Source organism: Gallinula chloropus (assembly GCF_964237585.1).
Source record: "Gallinula chloropus genome assembly, chromosome: 14".
In the NCBI taxonomy this organism is placed as follows: Eukaryota; Metazoa; Chordata; class Aves; order Gruiformes; family Rallidae; genus Gallinula; species Gallinula chloropus.
This window is the reverse complement of record NC_140099.1, coordinates 20538797-20556565: the sequence shown is the minus strand read 5'-3', so window position 1 is coordinate 20556565 and position 17769 is coordinate 20538797. Positions and strand designations below refer to the sequence as shown.

The 17769-nt window shown below is 52.2% G+C and overlaps 1 protein-coding gene across 1 annotated transcript in view; it reads left to right on the top strand.

The window, feature by feature from the left end:
- TOGARAM1 (TOG array regulator of axonemal microtubules 1) overlaps positions 1-16689 on the top strand; it is a gene marked incomplete at its 5' end in the record, with an annotated part of 32823 nt that extends 16134 nt beyond the window's left edge. Inside the window, 14 exons of the mRNA XM_084270391.1 lie at positions 856-954; positions 1321-1490; positions 2602-2770; positions 3025-3162; positions 4491-4644; positions 5201-5306; positions 5674-5909; positions 9186-9344; positions 10147-10273; positions 10550-10668; positions 11067-11247; positions 12650-12869; positions 13990-14076; positions 15876-16689. Coding sequence (XP_084126517.1) covers positions 856-954; positions 1321-1490; positions 2602-2770; positions 3025-3162; positions 4491-4644; positions 5201-5306; positions 5674-5909; positions 9186-9344; positions 10147-10273; positions 10550-10668; positions 11067-11247; positions 12650-12869; positions 13990-14076; positions 15876-16129 — 2219 coding nt within the window. The 3' untranslated portion in view covers positions 16130-16689. The remainder of the gene's footprint in view (positions 1-855; positions 955-1320; positions 1491-2601; positions 2771-3024; positions 3163-4490; positions 4645-5200; positions 5307-5673; positions 5910-9185; positions 9345-10146; positions 10274-10549; positions 10669-11066; positions 11248-12649; positions 12870-13989; positions 14077-15875) is intronic.
- Positions 16690-17769: the final 1080 nt, after the last annotated feature.

The following is a 17769-nucleotide window of genomic DNA, read 5'->3' as shown; positions in this document are numbered from 1 at the left end:
GACCCAGATCCCTGAGCACCTCATCTCCCCTCTGTTAAACACACCCAGGGCTGGGGACTCAGACCCCTCCCTGGGCAGCCTGTGCCACAGCCCCACAACTCTGCCAGGGAAGAACTTTGCCCTCCCAGCTGAGCTGACCCTGCCCTGGGGCAGCTTGAGCCCATTGCCCCTTGTCCCATCTCCTGTCCCCTGGCTGAAGAGACCATCGCCCACCTCTCTGCACCCTCCTGGCAGGGCAGGGGAGGTGGGGAGGTCTCCCCTCAGCCTCCTCTTCTCCAGGCTCAACACCCCCAGCTCCCTCAGCTGCTCCTCAGAGGATTTGCCCTCCAGCCCCTTCCCCAGCCTGGTTGCCCTTCTCTGGACTCGCTCCAGGACCTCAATGTCCTTCTTATGGTGAGGAGCCCAGAACTGGACCCAGCACTCGAGGTGCAGCCTCCCCAGTGCCCAGTCCAGGGGCACAATCCCCTCCCCAGACCAACTGGCCACACTGTGTCTGACACAAGCCAGGATGCTCTTGGATTTCCTGGCCCCCTGGGCACACTGCTGGCTCATGTTCAGCCTGCAGCCACCCAACACCCCCAGGTCCTTCTCCACCTGACAGCTCTCCAGTCAGTCTCCCCCCAGCCTGGGGTTGTTATGTCCCAGTTTCTTTACAAAGCAATGGGCTTTGCTGTGTGCTTGCCATGGTTCTGAGGATATTGATGCTTAGTGAAGCCTGTTAACCTCCAAAGCTGGAAAAAATACTGATTCCTAAAGTCATCGATTCAGCTGCCAGTTTGTGGTGCTGTTTTAGAAGACTAAAACACGTACCAAGGGGCATGACTTACACAGTGGTTTGGTTTCTTGTTTATTAAGGTCTCCCAGAGTCCATGTCCAGCCTTCCTCAGATGAACAGTTTAGATTTCATCTCCCCGAGCGTCGCGCCCGAAGACGCGGTCGCCGCGGTTGGTGAAGGTACAGCAGAGCCAGGAGTCGCTCTTGTCTCGTGTTTCTGAGCTGGGGCAAAGTGTCCTTCTGCAGGAAAGGAGTAGGAGGGGCCTTATGTTCTAGATCCCCAATCATCTAGTCCAAACAGGAACTAAAAGGAATTACACTGGGAAGTTTTGTAATTGGCAGCAAATGATGAAGGTTGGGTCTTGGGTATGGCCCACCCTGCTCAGTAGAGTAAGGTAAGAGTACCTTTGGGTGGGAGTGGGTGCTACTAGCATAGCAGCTCTGGGTTTATCATCTTGAATGACTTTGGGTTTCCTTTAGTTTTTGCTCAGTTTGGCTGAATGAAGTGGTTGTTTTGGTGAGGGTGCAACATGATTTGCCTTCCAGGTGTTTTTGGGAGCCCTCCTTCTGCACAGACATACAGCCACCCCCTGACCTGCACAGAGAATGGAGATGACCAGGATGTCCAGGAGGAGAGGGGCCCATCAGCTGGGCTCTGTGGGAGAGGCACCCAGCAGAACAGAGCTGTTCATCTCCATGCTGACAGCGAGAGAGAGGCAAGAATTTCCCACCCCTGTTAGTGCCTGGCTCCCTGGCTGTGTGTGGGAAGGCAGCGGGATGCAGTCCTGCACTCTGTGTGATGCTAACCAGGAGCTTGTTTCAAATGCACTAATTCAGAGCTCAGGGGGCTTGCAGCTGTCTGCAGCTCCTTTGGTTTATGGGGGCCCTTAAGCTCCAGTGTAAGGGGAAGAGTAAAGCTGGGTTAGCAGTGAGATGTCACCTGTCAGTGTCTGGTTGCCTGCATGTGGAGCTTGGCTCTGGCTGCTTATTCAGCCACAAACTGCCATCATGTCTTGTTCTCTGGATGGATCATAGAATCCCAGACTGGTCTGGGTTGGAAGGGACCCCAAGGATCACAGAGCTCCAACCCCCCTGCCACAGGCAGGGACACCAACCTCCAGGCCTGGAGCTACACAAGGTTGCCCAGGGCCCCATCTAACCTGGCCTTGAACACCCCCAGGGATGGGGCACCCACCCCCTCTCTGGGCAGCCTGTTCCAGCCCCTCACCACTCTCTCTGCAAAGAACTTCCCCCTAATCTCTCCTCTCACCCTTCCCTCCTCCAGCTTCACTCCATCCCCCTTGTCCTGCCAGTCTCTGCCCTTTAACAAGCTGATTCCCCTCCTGTTCCTCTGCTCCCTTCAGGGACTGGAAGGCTGCAATGAGGTCCCCCCACAGCCTTCTCCTCTCCAGGCTGACCCAGCCCAGCTCCCTCAGCCTCTCTCCGTAGGGGAGCTGCTCCAGCCCTCTGAGCATCTCCGTGGCTCCTCTGACCCCTCTCCAACAGCCCCACATCTTCCTTGTGTTGGGCCCCAGCTCTGGCCACAGGACTCCAGCTGGGGCCTCCTGAGGCCTTCAGGGTTTGAACCTGAATTTGCTCCTCTTTGCCAACAGGGCTGCTTGTCATGCAGAAAGCAGCATGTTCAGCTCTATTCAGGGTTGGGGTGATGTTAAAGTGGATGATTTCCTTTTACTCTGTAGAATTCTGGTGACAATCATCATTTTCCATGCTTACCTGAGGCAATCCCAAGAATGAGTAACAAGTTATTGGGTAACTTGTGCATTATGTGCTGCTCCATGTCATCGTGGGGGCATTCCTGTCTTGCAGATAAAAGTGACCTTGTCAAAATCTGCCCAGGATAAGATGAAGAGGAAGAAAAAAGAAGAGGCAGAACGGAGTCATAAAGAACATCAGGAAGCCAAAGGCCTGGAAGAGAAGGAAGGCAGCCCTTGGGAAAGTCTTAAGCTGAATGAACCAGAGACAATGGCAACAGAAAGTGAGGATTAGTGTTTGTCAGAATGAATAACGGGCTATTAAACGCTGTCTGTGATAATTACCAACACTCATGGCTGCTTAGTGGGATGTAAGGTATTAGTAGAATTAATTTTACAGTGCAGGTTACTCTTTAGTCATCTGTTGTTAGTTTTATGATGCTGACAGTGGAGAATAACCTGCTTGTGGGAAATAATTCCTGGCTTTTTCCCTTTTTTCTGAGTTGTTGTAGTTCAGACATTTCCTTCTATTTTCTAGACCTAAATCTCTGTGGGGATATATTGACATCATCAAGAAATGTATCTTTGTCATTAGAAAATGTGGCCTTGAATCCTTCTTCCTTAAGGAGAACATCCAGTTTGAGGAAATCAAAATGTGGAGCCTTTCTAGATGCTGGTAAGATCTTAGGGGCAGCTAAAGGTTGCTGAAATGTTTGGGTGTGTGGAGTGGGACGGTTCCAAACTCCAGTCAGATTCATTTGTACAGTGGACAGTCCTGAGGAGCTCTGGCAAGTTGATATCTTGTGGGGTGGTGGTGAAGGGGATTTGAGTTCATCATTGCTCCCTTGAAACATTTCTCAGTTGTGGTTTGTTGGGAAGGGGTTTGAAACACGAGGGGGGGTTTATTTGCTCAGCACTTAAATACTGTAAAGCATTAATGGCAAATTGACTCCTGTCTCCAAGAAGAACCATCTCTGAGTATGTTTTGCCATGGAGACACCTTCAGAACATGCAGTAGAAACCTTCTCAGGAGAGAAGCTCATACTGCTGATGGAGAAAGGTTGTCTGAATTTCTGAAGTGGCTCTTAAGTTTTACTACAGTGTGTCTCACCACACTGTTTTAGCATGTTGTGCATCTGGCTTTACATCAAACAACCCACCCCATGTGTCCTTGTGGGGTTTTGAAGAGGGGGTTGTTTGCAACACAAACCACTGAAATGCCAAATGATGGAGGGTGTAGAACTGTCCTTTGGAAAGCCTGGGCTAGTAGCACCAGCAGCCTGTATGTGCCTCCAACTGTTTATGTTTCAATTAATTCCTTCATAGAATCATAGACTGGTCTGAGTTGGAAGGGAGGGATCACAGAGCTCCAACTCCCAGCCACAGGCAGGGCCATCAACCTCCAGGCCTGGAGCTACACAAGGTTGCCCAGGGCCCCAGCCAACCTGGCCCTGAACACCCCCAGGAATGGAGCACCCACCCTCTCTCTGGGCAGCCTGTTCCAGCCCCTCACCACTCTCTCTGCAAAGAACTTCCCCCTAATATCTCATCTCACCCTTCCCTCCTCCAGCTTCACTCCACCCCCCTTGTCCTGCCAGTCTCTGCCCTTTAACAAGCTGATTCCCCTCCTGTTCCTCTGCTCCCTTCAGGGACTGGAAAGCTGCAGTGAGGTCCCCCCTCAGCCTTCTCTTCTCCAGGCTGACCCAGCCCAGCTCCCTCAGCCTCTCTCCGTAGGGGAGCTGCTCCAGCCCCCTGATCATCTCTGTGGCTCCTCTGACCCCTCTCCAAGAGCCCCACATCTTTCTTGTGTTGGGCCCCAGCTCTGGACACAGGACTCCAGCTGGGGTCTCACAGGGGCAGAGCAGAGAGGGACAATCCCCTCCCTGTCCCTGCTGCCACCCCTCTGCTGATGGAGCCCAGGATCCCATCACCTCTCCAAGCTGCAGGAGCTCACTGTTTCTTTCAGTTTATGCTGATTATTCCTTGTCCTTCACGACTTTGCAGATGACGTTGCTCTTGGGACACGAGGCCGCTACAAAGACCAGACCCCGTCAGTCACTCACAGCCCCGAAATAATGGACCCCTCGGAGCTGCAGCCCTTCTCCAGGCCCGAGGTGGCGCTGACAGAGGCCTTGGCCTGGTTAGCTGACGACGACTGGTAGGTACAGGCGTCTGTCTCCAGCCTGAATCTGGTGTAGCAGGCGGTGGTTTTGGTAACTGTCAAACCAGCAGCGACACGGACATGACAGCAAAGCCTGAGAGAAGGATTGCAAGTGGTACTGGAGGACAAAGAAAGGAGGTTTTTTGCAGATTAAACTGTGAGAGCTGTAAATTGAGGCCTCAGCACGGAGCTTTCAGAGGCTGGTGGAGGTGCCTTGACTTAAGCTCTGTCTGGAGAGGGCCCCCAACACCTCCTTGTCCCTGTCTGTGGAGTATGTGCCTTCACTGTGCTCTGATGGGGAAGGTAAGCCTTTGGTTGCCCCCTGTGCAAGCTGTGGACAGCACTGTAGGAAGGGGTTGAGAGGCTGGTGTGCTAAACCAGTCCTGCTACCACCTTAAAAGAAAGACTTTCTCTGGAAGAATTCCCTACCTTACATGTCATTGTGCTAGTTTACAATCAAACTTTTTGCTCTTGGTTTTCATAGCATTTTGGTTTTGTTTCTTTATGAGACTATGCAAATGTTTTTAATTAAAGTTTTCTTTTATTTGCACAGGGAGAAGAAAATCGAAGGTCTGAACTCTGTTAGGTGCTTGTCTGCCTACCACGGGGCTGTTCTGACCGCCAAGCTGCACGAAACAAGTTTGGCTGTGGCTCAAGAGGTTAAATTTTGCTATCAGAATATTTCCCTGACTGTATGTGAATATATAGCCTGTGGCTCTCAGCCACACTGTGAGGTGGTATGTCAGTGGGGTTAGCCTTCCACTGCTGGATGGTCGCAGAAGGGCACGCTGCTGGTACCAGCACTCTCTCTGATCTGCTGAGAGTGAAATGACCTTGTAATTCCCTCACAGTTCTTATGTGTCCTTATTTTAATCCTCACACGTGTGAACAGAGTTGGAAAATGTATTTCTCAGTTGCTTTGAATGTTACTTTAAAAATGACAGAGGGAAACGTGAAGCTTTATTTCTTTTAAAGTGCATTTTGTAAACATTATTCATTGTTTGTTTGGGTTTCTCCTGTGTGCAGGTCAAGAATTTACGCTCAGGTGTTTCTCGAGCTGCTGTGGTCTGTTTAGGGGATTTGTTCACCCACCTGAAAAAGAGCATGGATCAAGAACTAGATAATACAGTAAAAGTCCTTTTGCACAAAGCTGGTGAATCCAACACATTTATAAGGGAAGAGGTAGACAAGGCACTGAAGGCTATGGTTAATAATGTGACTCCAGCACGTGCACTTTGTTCTCTTATAAATGGAGGGCAAAGGTAATTCTTACAAAGACTTTGTAAAGAAATAACCTGTGAATAGATTAAATTTATTGAATAGACTCTTTTTTTAATTATTATTATTTTAAGGAAAAAAATCAAACTTCAGTAGGCAGAACTGTAGTGAGTCAGTTCTGCAGAGCCTGTGCCCAGGGCAGCGCTTGTGAAATGTTCCCTGTGTGTTGCTGTACGAAGGGGCTCTTGATTTTGGAACTTGCTCTATTTTCCAGTCCTTTTGCAAGATGTTAGTCATTCCATTTGCTGTTAGTATGGTGTTAGTAAAGCATTAGGAAACGGCTGTTTTGCTTTGCCTAACGCTCACATGGCATTCTCATTGTAAGCTTGCTCTGCACTCACATGCCTCTCTCTCTCAGCTTTCAGCTCTACTTTTTACTTCAGAAGATGATTTCTAACTTGGAATCCTCTCGCTGCAACTGCCTTGGCTGATGTCATGTTCTTCCCTAGACTTAGCTGGTTAACAGCCCTTTTTGCCTGCAGTTTAATTTCCTTTGCAGTGGTGGTGGCCTTTGTTTCCTTGAGTACCTCAAAGGTGATGAGTTCTGTTTCTGGTTGCGTGGTTTGATTCTGACCTCGGACTCACTGAGGTCTGTGATAGAAGTTACATCCCTTTCTTCCTCTTTCCCTGTTAAACATGTGGTTCTTTCTCTTTTACATCCACATTCACAAGCTGTTAGGTGTTCCAATGTGTTAGATATTCACCTCCTTAATCTCTCATTTATCTGTCATCCCTTAGAGGACGTTTGTTAGGCTGTGTTTCTTGCAGCCTGTCCCTCAGATTAAATAGTTCAGCTTCTACATTATAAATCAATCCTTAAGCTTTCTGCACAGCTACAAATCATAAGGGTTAGTTTTGATTCAGAACACTTTTGTTTCCTGTTTGGCTTGATTCAAAACACTTTGTTTGCTGGGACGTGGTGTGGAACATCCTGACTGTCCCCTGAAGGCCAGTGTGAGCCATCCTGCTGTTACCTGAACTTTAAACTGAAAAGCAAATACCAGCTTTGGGATTTAAATTATTTCTGAATGGTGCCTGCCCACAGTCAGAGCTGTGGTGAATTCCAGAGCAGCAGGCAGAGCTGCAGAGTGCTTTAATTCAGATGCCATGCCAAGCAGCCTGTCGATGTGCTCCCTCTTCCCTTCAGAACCTCCTGGCTGAGCAGCACTTGTGATCACAACTGGCTCCATCTGATTCCCCCTTTTAAGCAACACGTTCACACACTGACCCACCCTCAGGAACTCTCTACACCAGCAGAGGTTGGACCCCTCTGATGTGTGAGCTCAGATATCTGAGGCACCAGACTTACCTGAGCTGCAAGTCCGGTGGCAGCATTTCAGGCAGGGACTTCAGTCAGAGCTGTGGTGCCTAAATCAGAGCACAGCATGTAGCAATGCCTGGCACATCAGTGGTGCCTGAGTAGCACCATGAGCTACAAGCTGTTCTGGCATTTCCTTCAGGGAGCACTGCTGTGTTGGCCCAAAGCCCCTGCCACAGACCTGGAGCTCTCCTCTCTGCAGGACAGTTGTCTTTCAGAGTGGAAATCTGGGAGAAAGCTGAGAAGAAATTTGGCTTATACGTTGAGGTGCTTACTCTCACCACAACTTAACTTACTCAGGGTGACAGTTACTGTCCTGCCTACAAATCCTAAGACCTGTTAAAATTTGCCTGCTTTCTGCTCAGCACCTTTCCAGCCTGCTGTGCTCACAAGTGCTACCGCCTGCTGCCCTGAGTAGATAGATACACTGGTTCTTCATCACTTACAGGACTGTTTTGACTGTAGCAACAAGAATAACTAGCCCTGTTTCTCTTTGCTTTTGTGAGATGCTGCTCTGAGGGTACGGCCTGTAACCTCAGCTCTGTGGGCAGATGCTTGTTCCAGGGCATGACTCCAGGATAGATCTGACAGTGACTCTATTTCAGAAGTTTTAGAGTCAGCCTTTACATCAGCAGGAACTGTGTTTAATTCTGAGGCCTTATATGCACACACATGTGGGAAGTGGGGGCTGAATTTCCTTCAGGGAGTGTGGGGGCTTCAAGCCCCCCAGGCCTTGTCTTCCCCTCGGCCTGTGAGGCAGGAGTTAGTCTGTCATGGCCGAGCTCCCAAGGCTGCTGTACCAACTGAAGAGCAGGTGCTGAGCACAACCCAAAGCTGGCCTTAAACTAGCTTTTAATGTAATAGATATTTAAGTGAGCCTTAAGCTCATTAGAGGCCACGTTAGCAGGGGCATAGCACAGAGGTGGAACCAGGCAGGTTTTGCAGCTGTATTGTGAAGCTCCAGGTTCTGCAGTTTGAACGGGCCCGGTCGGCCTTGTCTCTGCAAGCTGAGGCTGCCTTGTGCAGTCTGCTCTGGGGGAGCCTCCGTGACAGCAGGGCCCTGGAGCCTGTGGAGGGGCTGGTGGCAGGGCAAGGTGGGCCTTCTGTGCAGTGGGAGTCACTGCTGGGGGATCCTGAGGCCATCCCCCTTAGCTCTCCCCTCTAAACCTGTTTTCCCTTACGCACAGTGAGCCATGCAAACGCCTCGTTTCTTGTGCAGGGAAACTCCTCAAAGCAGGTGTTTTAACCTAAAGATGGAAATAAAATAGGATCTGTGTACTCTGAAAAGGTGGGGTCACAGGTGCAGCAGGATTGATACCCAGGGTTAGTTTGCTGCATGAGGGTGAAAGCTGATCCCAGGTTTTCTCTCGTTTCCCTCAGCGTAGGTGTCCAGTGGGAGCTTCCATGAGGTTTCAGAGCTCAGCACAGTTCTGCTTTGCTTAACCTTCATTGGCTATAAAGTACACAGGACGGGTTTGTGAGCACAGGGACTAGTTTTTCAGAAAATTGATGGGAAGAACATGTAGTAGTAGTGTGCTTTCTAAAATATTTCACAATTATTTGAAGGAAAACAAGAAATTAAATTAAAAAAAAAGAAGGAAATAGTTTGATTAATCTAGAATTCGTGGTTAGAGGTTGAAACTGAACCAAAAGGGTACAAGTTTTCATTTTTCATCCTGTATTCTTGTCATTTGGGATTTTAAGTCAATGAAATTAAATTTCAAACAGTGTATTACCCTTCTAAGTGAAGTTATTTTCTATGCAGGGCAAAATAAAGCCTTTTCTATGCAGCCAGAATAAATATCTGCATAACAGCAGCGTATGAGTTGTAGATCATGCTAAAGATGAAAAAAGAGAACTTGTATACTGTGTTTGATAGAGCACATAGAGACTGCTGTGTAGCTGGGGGTGAGCCTTTCCTAAGCAGCTGTGTCCTCCACAGCCACCTGCATTCTGCGGTGAGGAGATGCACAGCCCAGCACCTGGCAGACGTTGTGGAACGAATGGGTCCTGAGCGGATTCTGTGTGGGACCAAAGCTGTGGCTGATCGGATTTTCCCTGCAGCAGCCAGGTTTGCACAGGACAGTTCACAGCAGACGAGGTTAGTAAGGTGGTTAATGGCTGAGATAAACGTGTCCCAGGGGGCTGAAACCTCTGCAGAGCGCGGTGTGTGCTCGTCTGCAACCAGAGGGGACAGTCGGAGGGTGGTTTAGGTTGGGAAAGATCCTTAAGGTCATTGAGTCCAACCATTAACCCGGCACTGCCAAGGTGGTTCAGTAGTGTGTGTTGTTGACTGTAGTTTCTTTCTGGGCTCCTGACTGTAAGAAGGACACCGAGGTCCTGGAGCATGTCCAGAGAAGGGCAGCCAGGCTGGGGAAGGGGCTGGAGGGCAAATCCTCTGAGGAGCAGCTGAGGGAACTGGGGGTGTTGAGCCTGGAGAAGAGGAGTCTGAGGGGACCTTCTCCCCACCTCCCCTGCCCTGCCAGGAGGTTGCAGAGAGGTGGGCGATGGTCTCTTCAGCCAGGGGACAGGAGATGGGACAAGGGGCAATGGGCTCAAGCTGCCCCAGGGCAGGGTCAGCTCAGCTGGGAGGGAAAAGTTCTTCCCTGGCAGAGTTGTGGGGCTGTGGCACAGGCTGCCCAGGGAGGGGCTGAGTCCCCAGCCCTGGGTGTGTTTAACAGAGGGGAGATGAGGTGCTCAGGGATCTGGGTCAGCACAGGACAGGAATGGTTGGACTTGATGAGCGTAAAGGGCTTTTCCAGCCTGATGACTCTGTGATTCTTGGTGAGGGGATGGAAGGGGTGCTTGGTTACACAGGGAGACAGCAACCTCTGTTTTGGAATGACACACCTGTAGTGGTCAGCAGTTACACCACAGGGTGTTGCTGTGCTGTTGCCCTGCAGGTATTATGGCCGGAGGATGCTCTGCAGTATGATGACTCACCCTGATTTCGATAAAGCGCTGGAGAAGTACGTGCTGCCCAAGGATTTGCCCTACATTAAGGAAGCTGTCAGCAGTCTGCGTGAAAAGGTGGGTGTGGGGAAGCCTTTCGTTAACAGCCGGGACCTGTAACCACCTGCCAGTAGCTGATGGGTGCAGACAGTGAAGCGGGGGGTGGATTCAGAGTGGGGTGGTTATCAGGGCCTGCAGCTGGCAGGGTGGGTGTCAGCTGCCCTGTGCCTGCCCTCACTCTGTGCAGACACACTGGATGGGGTGTGCTTTGCTACTGTTGCATGGCTTTGAGGGTGTCTCCAGCAAGGCAGAGCTGTACCAGACATCTTACTTAACAGTTACACCTTTGTGCAGGGTTTGGGGGAGATGCCATTAGATACACCCTCAGCAAAAGGAAGACGTTCCCAAACGAGTAGTGTTGGACATTCCAGGTCATCTTCTACCTCCAGAGATGCTCTCAGTGTCACTGACAGGTAAGGCTGTTCAGTGTTTCACCCCCTTAGGGACTTAACCTCTGGGCTCAGAGCTTCCAAACCCTCTCTAAAGAGCTGTTGGACACCCACCCCAGCATGGCATGTTGCTTAGGTGCCACCTAGGCTGGGATCAGTGTGTCAGGTACTTTGAGAGTAAAGAATTAAACCAGAGGAAGGCATTTTCTTTGCTGCATGGATGGCAGGAAAGTTCCCAGCTGCTGCTGGTCACAAACCCAGCTGAAACATGAAACAGCACAGGGCTTCTGCCTGGCCAGGGCTTATCTTATTCCTGTTTATGGCTGATATTTGCGCTTAGATGGGTAGAGAACACCTGAGATTAAAGCCTCCTGAGATGGTTTGTTTATGAGTTCACTGGATAACTTGTCCCTTCCCAACAGAGAGACTACAGAGGTGACAAGAAAAGCAGCTCCTCGGAATTCCCTGGAAAGCGAGGAGTACGTTAAAGACATGATAGGCTTACTGAACGCCAGGGACTTCCGCGAGCGAATAAACGGCATTAAGCAGCTCTTGGCAGATACAGAGAACAACCAAGGCTTCGTGGTGGCAAACCTAGTGAAGGTAACTGTGCAAACAGCATGTTTCAGTGGTCTTTGAAGGTCTATCACAGAGTTTTCTGATGGGAGCGTTGGTTTCCTCTGTCAGTAAGGATGTGTGAGGCACAGGAAGGCATTGAGGAATGGGTGAGGGGTGTGCAAGGGGGAAGTATGTAATCTACTAAGGGAGTGAAGGGAGGAAATAGGAGGAAGAAGCTCTCTGAACTATTTCTGGAATACTGAGTGCAGTTTTTCATGCCACTGCTGAGTAAATATCGAAATGCAGACAACGAGGATTAATCAGGATCTGAAAGACTCTCCCTGACACAGGGCTGCGAGTTCTGCCTGCCTTGTTTTTCTGGGAGAAGGGGAGGAAAGATCTTTGTTACGGTACAGCTAAAGGTGAGTGTCCTTTGGGAGACAAATAGTGTGATCAGGCTGGACAGTTGTAAGGTAAAGATGGGCACAATGAAAGGCAAACCCATGTTGTCCTCTGACAAGGCACTTGGGAAGCCCCAGCTGGAGTCCTGTGTCCAGAGCTGGGGCCCAACACAAGGAAGATGTGGGGCTGTTGGAGAGGGGTCAGAGGAGCCATGGAGAGGATCAGAGGGCTGGAGCAGCTCCCCTACGGAGAGAGGCTGAGGGAGCTGGGCTGGGTCAGCCTGGAGAAGAGAAGGCTGTGGGGGGACCTCGTTGCAGCCTCCCAGTCCCTGAAGGGAGCAGAGGAACAGGAGGGGAATCAGCTTGTTAAAGGGCAGAGACTGGCAGGACAAGGGGGATGGAGTGAAGCTGGAGGAGGGAAGGGTGAGATGAGATATTAGGGGGAAGTTCTTTGCAGAGAGAGTGGTGAGGGGCTGGAACAGGCTGCCCAGAGAGGGGGTGGGTGCCCCATCCCTGGGGGTGTTCAAGGCCAGGTTGGCTGGGGCCCTGGGCAACCTTGTGTAGCTCCAGGCCTGGAGGTTGGTGTCCCTGCCTGTGGCAGGGGATTGGAGCTCTCTGATCCTTGGGGTCCCTCCCAACCCAGACCAGTCTGGGATTCTATGATTCTAAGGCAGCATTTTCCCTGAGCATCTTCATGGACATTCTCAGTGTGGTAACTGTCGATGTTTTTTGAAACTAAAACATTCTTTTTGCTAAATAGAGCTGTGTCTTGCTAAAAATACTGGCTTGCAGAAAGCATTAGTCACACAGAAAGTTCCAGGTTTACCTCTGTGATGTTGTGTGGGGATGGTTCCTGTTCAGAGGAGGTGAAATAAAGTTGAATCCTATGCAGCAGAAAAGTATCCAATGTTCCTTTACTTGCTAAAAGGAATCTCAGGGGGTTTGCACACCAGAGTGGTTGTTGAAGTGTAACAATAAAGCAGGAAATGCCACAGCAGGCTCAGACTCTGCTGAGTCTGATGAACGCTGTCTGGATGCTCTTCCAGATCTTTGATGCTTTCAAGTCTCGCTTACACGACTCCAACAGCAAAGTAAATCAGGTTGCCTTGGAGAGCATGCACAAGATGATTCCACTGCTGAAGGACAGCTTATCCCCAGTGATCAACATGTTAATTCCTGCCATGGTGGACAACAACCTGAACTCCAAAAATCCAGGGATTTACACAGCTGCCACAAACGTTATCCAGGCTTTATGCCAGCACTTAGGTATGTAACTTACTCTCTTAATTTAAAAAAAAATTAATTGTATTAATTCCAAATGTAAAGAGTAACTGTTTCCAGTAGCTTCCATCCAGTCATTAGATGGTGGAATGAATTGTTGGTTTTATCCTCACACTGGGGCTGTTCAGCCTGGAGAGAAGAAGCCTGAGAGGGGATCTGATCAATGGGGATCAATAGCTGAAGGGTGGGGCACAGGGGGACATGGGCAGCCTCTGCTCAGTGTCTGTGGGGACAGGACAAGGGGCGATGGGCTCAAGTTGGAGCACAGGGAGTTCCCCACCAGTCTGGGGAAGAACTTCTTCCCAGTGAGGGTGAGGGAGCCCTGGGACAGGCTGCCCAGGGGGTGTGGAGTCTCCTTCTCTGGAGAGATTCCAGCCCCGTCTGGACACCGCCCTGTGTGCCCTGTCCTAATGACCCTGCTTTGGTAGGGGGTTGGACCCCATGGGCTGTGGGGGTCCCTGCCAACCCCTGTGATTCTGTGAAAACCACACAGTCCACCTCAGTGTTTTGCCAGCCCACAGAAGAGCTGCAGCCAGCTGGGCTTGCCAGGCGTGCGGATGGGGGGCTGCTTTTCCCGTAGCCGGTGGCTTTGCTGTGAGGTGGCTGAGCACTGGCACAGGCTGAGCAGGGCAGCTCTGGGGCCTCTGTCCCTGGAGCTACTCAAAAGCCTGGACAGGGTTCTGGGTGACCAGCTGCAGGGGCCCTGTGTGTGCAGGGGTGGCACCAGGTTGTCTCCAGAGGTCCCTGCCAGCCTCAACTGCTCTGCCTGGTTCTGTGCTCTATTTCCAAGAAGCTCCTCATGCTGAATCTCTTTAATCAGGTCAAAAAAGGAGATTCTTGCTGGCTTGTGCATACTGCTGTTTTACTACTGTAGCTTTGGGGCAGATTAGTATTTCCAGTACACGAGTATGCCGTGTTGTACCAGCTCCTAGGAGCTGGGGCTTGTTAAGAGAATCTTTTTGTGCCCTTAAATACAGCACTGTGTATTTTGCAGTTACTGTATAGTAGGTAAGGTTCTCAGATACATTTTTCCATACTGTGTTTATTTCCTGACTGTTCAGTTTTCTATTTACCAACTGTAACTTGTGTTGTCCTTTGCCTTTAGACAACTATTTGCTCCTCCAGCCATTCTGCACAAAAGCCCAGTTTCTGAATGGAAAAGCAAAGCAAGACATGACAGAGAAGCTTGCTGGTAAAGTGATGTCTGTCTTTGTGTGTGTGTTTGTTTGTGTACCACCCTCATCAGGCAGACACGTTGTAGGGTGGTGGTGACATGTATCTTCTGTCGTAGGGGATTGTAGGCACCAGTGATCCAGCAGCTGTCAAATTTCACCTCCTGCTGGTGCACACTGAAGCCACTGCTGACAAACAAGAGATGATGATGTAATTAGATACTCACAGACTCATAGGATGTGTCAGGTTGGAGGGACCTTCAGAGCCCATCTAGCCCCACCCTGCAGTGAGCAGGGGCATCTTCACTAGAGCAGGGCGCTCAGAGCCCCATCCAGCCTGACCTTGGGTGTCTCCAGGGATGGGGCCTCCACCACCTCTCTGGACACCCTGTGCCAGTGTCTCACCACCCTCAGAGGGAAGAACTTCATACTAACACCCAACCTAAATCTCCCCTTTTCTAGTTTAAACCATCCCCCCTCATCCTGTCACTCCCTGCCCTCAGGTACAGTTATTCCCCAGCTACGTACACACCTTCTCCCCTGGAAGATGTAGAAGTACCTTAAGCCTATAGTACTTTCAGTGTGGAATCAGAGAGAATGAGGTTTGTTTGGTGAGGAGCTTTGTTTGGTCACTGACTGAGCGGGATGTGCTGCACTGCCATGTGCCCGCGTCTGCCTGGTCAGCAAGTGTCTGCCCTGTCAGGCCAGGCCGTGTGGCCGGCTGGGGAGTGGGGGCTTGTCTGCCCCTCTGCCTCCAGGTGCTCCTCATTCTCTCAGATGAAGGGCTGGCTGACTCTGCCCCTGAGGCTCCTCAGCACAGAAACCCTGTTCCCTACGGCAGCTCCCAACCTGTGCCTTACACTCTGCAGTTGGTCTTGGTCCTGCTTTAAGGCTCTTGGTAGCACGTGTTAGTGTTCAGCCATGAGGGAGAGAAGCTGGCAGAGCTGCAGGCTCTGTAATCATCTTCCTAAGCTGGCTTCACAAGTTTAAAGACTAATTTGCTTAAACATTCAAGACAAATTTTAATTACAATGTTTATGTGTATTATAACAGTCCTGGCATGATTTTCCTCTGCTGCTCTACCTGGACTTTATGGGAAATACACTCAAACCAAGCAGCTGTTACTCACCTTGCTCTCAGAGTAGTTGTGTGTGTGGTAGTGACAGCATGGAACTCTGTACTATAATGGACAGGCTGTTCTGGAAATGCTCCTCAGGTTGTGCTTTCTGCATGTGTTACCAGCCTTCAGACAGTTCTGCTCTTGCTGGGGCTGGTTTGTGTTTTGTGTCAGAGGCTGTTGTAGTGAAAGGGCAAATGTTTGTGCCAGAGAGACATGAATTCCTGCTGTGAGTGTCTGAGCAGGGAACGTGCTTCATGGTACAGGTACAGGGTGAGGCTGCTTTGTTCCTCCAACTCCAATCCTTCCTGTGCTGTTCTGAGACAGAGGGGAAGCTGAAGTACCACGTTAGACTGTGAGAGATAAAGGTCCTTATGGTAATCCTAACTAAAAAAGCCTCTCAAGAAACCTTTAAGTTAATGGGATGTTATAATTATCAGCAGTACCTGTGCTGCTGCATAAACCCCTGGGAGAGGCTAAGAGGTTGTGTGGGGGGGAAGCTGGTGTCTTTTACTGGCGTGCTGATGCTGCTCCAACAACAGGCGAGCTCCTGTGCACAGCACTCCTTTGTTAGTGGTTTGAGAAGATGGTTTGACACGAGGTGCTTTTAAACCCCTCTCAAAGCAGGGCCTGGCTTCTGAACTGTGGTTTAAAGCAGCCCGGCTCCGGGCACTGCTGGCTGACCTGTTGATTTCCTCGCAGATCTTGTTACGGAGTTGTACCCGCGGAAGCCTTACGCCGTGGAGCAGAAAGTTCTGGGTGTCCTCTGGCACCTCCTGGGGAACATGACGAGCGGCGGCGCGCTGCCTGGCGCCGGGGGCAACCTCCGGGCAGCCACAGCCAAGCTCTCCAGAGCACTTTTTGCACAGATGGGGCACGGCCTGCTCACCCACGCCGCCTCTCAGCCGCCGCACATCAGGAAGAGCTTGGAAGAGTTTCTGGAGCTGGCGACTTAGCCCAGGAGCCTGAGGCGGGCAGCTGTTTACAGGGAGGCCCGCGGACTGTGTGTATGTTTACCCATCGCTGGGCCGTGCTGGGGCCGGTTCCACGGCTGCAGCAGAGTGCCCTGGGATGGAGGAGAAGTCCCTCCTGCTTGGCTGCGGTCCTTCGGCAGGCACAGCACAGCCCTGTCCATGGTAGCAGCCCTCAGCTTGCTAAGGAATAAACGCACTGACCTCCTTGTCCCCTTGTCTTAGCGCGAAGCTTCTCCTTGCGGAGTGGCCGCCGCTCCCGGCGCTCGCTCGGCGCTGGACCAGGGCTGCGGGGGCTTTGGCGACCCGTGGCGTGGTGCGTTTCCCCCCCTCGCAGGCCCGTGCAGTGTCAGCTTGCTGGGGCTGCCGGTGGCGGTGCTGTACCTCCCGCGGGGGGGCTGGGCACGGCCGCGACCAGCCCCGGCGCCTCAGGGCGCGGCACGGCGACCCCTCCGCCCCCTCCCCCGGTAAAGCGGCGGCCGCGCCCCGCCGCCGGCACTGTACGCGTTTCACACGGGAACCCGAGGCGAATAAACGGTTTATTTCTGTAACGCTGCGGCCGCCTCAGTGCCGGAAGGGAAGGGAAGGGAAGGGAAGGGAAGGGAAGGGAAGGGAAGGGAAGGGAAGGGAAGGGAAGGGAAGGGAAGGGAAGGGAAGGGAAGGGAAGGGAAGGGAAGGGAAGGGGGGGAAGGGGGGGGAAGGGGAGGGGAGGGGAGGGGAGGGGAGGGGAGGGAAGGGGGGGAAGGGAAGGGAAGGGAGGGGAGGGGAGGGGAGGGGAGGGGAGGGGAGGGGAGGGGAAGGGAAGGGAAGGGAAGGGAAGGGAAGGGAAGGGAAGGGAAGGGGGGGAAGGGAAGGGGGTGAAGGGGGGGAAGGGAAGGGGGGGAAGGGAAGGGGGGGAAGGGGGGGAAGGGAAGGGGGGGAAGGGAAGGGGGGGAAGGGGGGGGAAGGGAAGGGGGGGAAGGGGGGGGAAGGGAAGGGGGGGAAGGGGGGGGAAGGGAAGGGGGGGAAGGGAAGGGGGGGAAGGGGGGGGAAGGGAAGGGGGGGGAAGGGAAGGGGGGGAAGGGGGGGGAAGGGAAGGGGGGGGAAGGGAAGGGGGGGGAAGGGAAGGGGGGGGAAGGGGGGGGAAGGGGGGGAAGGGAAGGGGGGGGAAGGGGGGGAAGGGGGGGGAAGGGAAGGGGGGGGAAGGGGGGGGAAGGGAAGGGAAGGGAAGGGAAGGGAAGGGAAGGGAAGGGAAGGGAAGGGAAGGGGGAAAGGGAAGGGAAGGGAAGGGAAGGGGGAAAGGGAAGGGAAGGGAAGGGAAGGGGGAAAGGGAAGGGAAGGGAAGGGAAGGGAAGGGAAGGGAAGGGAAGGGAAGGGAAGGGAAGGGGGGGAAAGAGGGGGGGAAGGGAAGGGAAGGGAAGGGAAGGGAAGGGAAGGGAAGGGAAGGGAAGGGAAGGGAAGGGAAGGGGAGGGAAGGGAAGGGAAGGGAAGGGAAGGGAAGGGAAGGGAAGGGAAGGGGGGGAAAGAGGGGGGGAAGGGAAGGGAAGGGAGGGCTGGGGAGGGGACGCCGCCATTTGGCGGGAGAGGGAGCTGCCCGTCCGCATACGCTGCGGGGCCGGGGCGCAGGCGCCTTGCTCTGTGCGCAG